A 5,222-nucleotide genomic window follows, 5' to 3' on the forward strand; every position below is an offset into this window, starting at 1 on the left:
TGGCGGTTCAAACCCACCAGCCACTCCTCGGAAGGAAGGTTGGGCAGTCCTACTTCCGTAGTGATACTGCCTCGGAAACCCAAGGAGGGGTCGCTGTGAGTCGGGTTTGACTCGACGGCACATAACAACAACAACAACAGAAAAGATAATAGTGTTCCCAAGTAATTACTTAGGATTTTCTGTATCTAAATTATGTTTCTGTGTCATTATTTCTCTTACATACTTGTTACTCTTACTAACTTGGGACCATTTGAAGGTAGGGACTGTGCCTATAATTTCTTTGTAATTTCTGAGTCCTCAGTAGATTTTTACTAAGTAGACTCAGCCAACTGAATGAGTAAGATCTGTACTTAAAAGATAATGGATCCCAAATGTATTCCCATACACTCTGATGAAAATGTTTATTAACAGATAAAAGGAAGTCGGCATACCAAATCAGCTAGAGGATGCAGAGGCTTTTATTGTTATTATTATTATTATTATTACTATTATTAACCAAATTAAGCAAAGTAAATGATAAATGAAATCCTTTTACCATTTAAAAATATTTAAAAAAACTGATTTTGCTATAGGAGGTTTCTGATTTATACTTTTAATATTTGTTGTGAAGCTGGCTTTATTCATTTTCATAATCTTCTGATTCAACAAGTAAAATATGTATGTGGCAAATTTATTCAGATCTGCTCTGTTAAAAAGTCAATGAAATGTTAAGATTAAATGAACTAATTATTTTTATTGGCTTCACAATCAAATCACTAACTCAATTTTATTATGCATATGTGATAGTAGATTTCTTGCACGTGGCCTAGTTAAAGTAATTAGTAGAAATAATTTTGAAATATGACAGGCTTTCATTTTAATTCATTAGTTTTTTTTTTTCTTTCATAATATGTTAGCTATATAGAAAAGCCTCTCGGTTTTACACATTTTTAAATAGTCTATATGTATGTTCTTTGGGAGGAAGGTTGAGCAGTGTATTTCCATAGTGAAACCACCTCAGAAACCCAAGGAGGGGTTGCTGTGGGTCGGATCCGACTCTACGACGGTGGGTTTGGTTTGGTTTGATATATGTATGTTCTAAACATGGGGTACATCTGTGTTGAATTATAGCACTTGTTCAGTTTCAGTTCCATTATGAGATTTAGCATAAATAATTTTATAAACACGGAAATGAATAGGTTTCTGTTAATGTCAGATCATGTTTGTTCTGATAGGTGTGTTAGAAGAAGCCAGATTTTTTGGTATTGACTCATTGATTGAACACCTAGAAGTGGCAATAAAGGTAAATTTTTTTTATGTTAGCAAATACTGCATTTGTCGTAGCTGTCTCCTAAAATTCCCCACTAACTTCTTAATATCTTTTTGAAGAATTCTCAACCGCCAGAGGACCATTCGCCAATATCCCGAAAGGAGTTTGTACGGTTTCTGCTTGCCACACCAACCAAGTCAGAATTACGTTGCCAGGTAGTTAAAGCAGACTTTTTTTACATGAGTTGCTTGTATCAGAAAATCTGTGAATAATGTTTTACATTCTTCTAGGGATTTATTGTGTGGGGTTTTATTTTTTGTTTTGTTTTGTCATATTTTTCCTTTCTCATGCAAGATATAATTTAATCATGGATGATAACATTGATTTAATCCCAAAATATTTAGCAAAAATGAGAAGCAGTAGTCTTTTATTAATTGTCTGTGCCTCATGTAATAATTTTTGAGTAATGTTTGGAAATTGCAGCAGTTAAAATAAAAACTCAATTGTTTGTGCAGTTGCTATGCCTGGCCAATCAATGGCAGATGCTTTTATATATTTTAGCATTAAAGATTTTTAAAATCAAAAATAAATAAATAAACTCACTGCCATCGAGTGATTCAACTCATAGCCCCTCCTTGGGTTTCCACAGGGAAGTAGATTGCCCAACCTTCCTTCCAAGGAGTGGCTGGTGGGTTTGAACCACCAGCCTTCGGGTTAGCAGTCAAATGCCTTAGGTACTATGCCACCAGAGCTCCTAAAATCAAAATACTCATTTTTTATGAAAAAAAACTATCTTGAATTATTGCATTAATAAAATAATTTAAATATATTCAGATTTAACTAAAATAACACTTATCAATAGGTAGGGGACTAATAAAGATTCCTCTTTAGAAACTTCTGCACATAAATACAGGATAGCCAGACTACATTGCCATGCATTCCTTTTACCAGGAACTCATTAAGGATAGTTATTTTATATATCTGGGATCCATCTGATTATGTCTTGTCATAAACTCCAAAAGAATGAACTGCCAATTGCTTCTAAAAGCCTTAATTATGGTTAGTTATAGTAATTAAATTTAATATGCACAAAAGGTTTAAATGTTGTGACAGTTTGTGTTTTTTAATTTTAGGGTTTAAACTTCAGTGGTGCTGATCTTTCTCGTTTGGACCTTCGATACATTAACTTCAAAATGGCCAATTTAAGCCGCTGCAATCTTGCACACGCTAATCTCTGCTTTGCAAATCTTGAACGAGCAGATCTTTCTGGATCAGTGCTTGATGTAAGAATCATTTTTGGTTAAAAGAGAGAACTAGATTTTTAGCCTATTGAACAATCTCAAGGAGCAGGAATTAGTCTCTTACTGGAACTTTTGCTTTAGCAGATAATTTACTAAGTTGATAAAACTGAAGGCTCTGAAAGTAAAATTAGTTGGTTTTGTTACTTTAATAGCCTTTATCACACATAGACATGAAAGGTTTAGCAACTAATAGGAAATTAATCTTGAAATTAGATCAGTAATCTGAATAGAGTGCACTTTATCAGGTTGTCTGTTTTCATGAATTATAAGGGTAAAGCTGAAAAAGACCTTTGAAATCTTCTATTCAGTTATGTTTCTGGAATTGGAAAATATTACTACCCTGGAGGTATTTGGCAAAGATATTTTGAAATGAACATGGTGTGCATCAGTCTGTGGAAGTTAGCATCTCACTGGCCTTCTCCCTCTCTGTATATGTATATATTTGTACATATATATATTTATGTGTATGTGTGTATGTATATATATGTATTCATGTTAGAGTTACCTGTGTTATTTGGCACTATAGGCATAAGCATCACTAATAGTGAAATCCACTAACTTCTAAAAACTTTAAGCTCCTTAATACCAAAGCCAATGTCTGTGTGCCTTTTAAATTAACAGTCTAATATAGTACCTCACTTTGGGTAGTCATTCAGTAAATGTTTATTGAATTACTATAATTTTTTTTTATTTCTTATTTGCACCCATTCTTCATGAAGCAGGCAGGGGCAGCAGTGGCTGCAGGGCCCAGGCTGTTCCCGCTGTGCAGGCAGGTGGGGCAGAGCTCACTCCACTTCCTCTTTGCCTGCTTTCTCTCACTCTGTTCCCACTGCTGCTCTCTAAACCACCACTGCTGCTGATGCTGCTGCTGCCTGTTCTCTAGCCTCTGCCAGCAGCTCCAGCAGCGGTGATAAAGATGACCAGAAGCAAGTTCTCATAAGGTTTTAATGTGATACTCATACAACTTCCAAATTACATAGTATCCTATTTCACAGAACATATTGTGGATGTTAAGCGATGCATACCTGAATATAAATACTTGAAAAACCAATATTCTATAGAATTGGGAGTTCTGGTGAGTATAGAATTATAAGATGAAATATTAATAGTGAAAATATCTCATGTTGAAGAGTCATTGCCCAAAATGTGTAGGCTGTAAGAGTCAAAACAAATTTCTGTCATTGGCATGTAAAGATAGCTATTGATAGTAGCCATATGTACTGCATTGTCCACAGAATGTGATTTATACTGCTACATAGGATGCCTCTAATGACTCCATCATTCTTTCTTAAGCTTCTTACCCAATTTTAAGGCTTTGCTTCTTTCTGTTATGAACTGCGAAGCCTTTGCCATAGGAACCATCCAGTTCTGCTATAAACCAAGAGCTCTCAGTTGCTGTCACTATTCAGCAGTCCATGTGTGTGCCATACTATTTTTCAGCATACACTGTGATTTGGGTCCTCAGTACTGGCAATGTGTTTACCAGTGACACACAACATGGTGGTACTTTGTAGCTGGTTGCTGCCTTCAGTTGCAAGCATTAGTATTTTGACCTTTGAAATGAAGATGACAGTGGCATCTTGGAACATCAGAGATTTCATTTATTAATTTCTCCATTTAGAATGAGAAAGAAAGAAAAAGTACAAACGCAAACAAGTTTATGCCTTCCTTATCCACACACTTTGACCATCATATTGTAATGCCTAGAGCTGTTTATAAAAGTAGAAATACAGATGTCATAGTTCTGTCTCCCCCCAACTTTTTTATCTTAACCCTTATGTTTCATGTGAAGTGGGCATGCTGTTGTTAATTTGGCAGTTGTTTCTTTTAAAATAGCCTGAAAGAACTGTTTCTTTAAAACAGTTCTCAGTTCTGTTGGGTTCAGTTGGAAAAGTCTGATTGCAAGTACATTGAATAGAAAGTGTTTTTCTTTTACTGTTTGATCCAAGTGTTACTTTTCCAAACAAAAATCTAGACCTTAAAACACGGACTTTTTTTCTTTCCTTTGCCAGTGTGCAAATCTCCAGGGGGTCAAGATGCTCTGTTCTAATGCTGAAGGGGCATCGCTGAAACTGTGTAATTTTGAGGATCCCTCTGGTCTTAAAGCCAATTTAGAAGGTGAGATCCTGTCTGCAGTTGTCTTTTCTATGGTGGAAACACACCATCAAGTAAACAGCCCAGCAAAATAATTCCTTTGGGTGAAACAGGATAACTAGGGTAGTAGATTTCTTCTGTTATCATATTTGGAGAATTTGTATAGGTGTAAGATGCCTCAGTTTGGTCTCATTCATCTGCTGAACAAATTGAGGACCACGAGGAATTTAGCCTGTAATGTGTAATGAGACTTCAGTTGGAGATTTAAATACGAACATCTTAAACTTTCAAATATAACACTAACCAAAAGGAAGGATTTCAGTTTACACAAAAAGCCAGGCAGTTTTTGTCATTTTTAGATTTAATGTTTTGTTTATGACTCGACAGCATCTAACCTTGTTGTGTCTGTGAACTGGTCACTTTGTTTACTTGTATATTTAGGAGACACAGTACTGTTTCCCTTGTCATAAATTTATAGAGGCATCTAAAGAATAATGTAGAATCTGCAAAACACCACATAATGTGGATGAACTTGGAGGACATTATGCTGAGTGAAATAAGTCAATCACAAAAGGACA

General features: G+C 35.4%; 1 protein-coding gene across 1 annotated transcript in view; it reads left to right on the forward strand.

Moving 5' to 3' along the window:
- The window catches only part of KCTD9 (potassium channel tetramerization domain containing 9), a 34,726-nt gene that overhangs the window by 25,929 nt on the left and 3,575 nt on the right, over positions 1–5,222 (forward strand). The window contains exons 7-10 of the mRNA XM_007938780.1: positions 1,215–1,282; positions 1,369–1,464; positions 2,383–2,532; positions 4,563–4,707. Coding sequence (XP_007936971.1) covers positions 1,215–1,282; positions 1,369–1,464; positions 2,383–2,532; positions 4,563–4,707 — 459 coding nt within the window. The remainder of the gene's footprint in view (positions 1–1,214; positions 1,283–1,368; positions 1,465–2,382; positions 2,533–4,562; positions 4,708–5,222) is intronic.

The sequence above is a fragment of the Orycteropus afer genome, unplaced genomic scaffold, assembly GCF_000298275.1.
Source record: "Orycteropus afer afer isolate SDZICR_OR568_19922 unplaced genomic scaffold, OryAfe1.0 scaffold00053, whole genome shotgun sequence".
NCBI lineage: Eukaryota > Metazoa > Chordata > Mammalia > Tubulidentata > Orycteropodidae > Orycteropus > Orycteropus afer.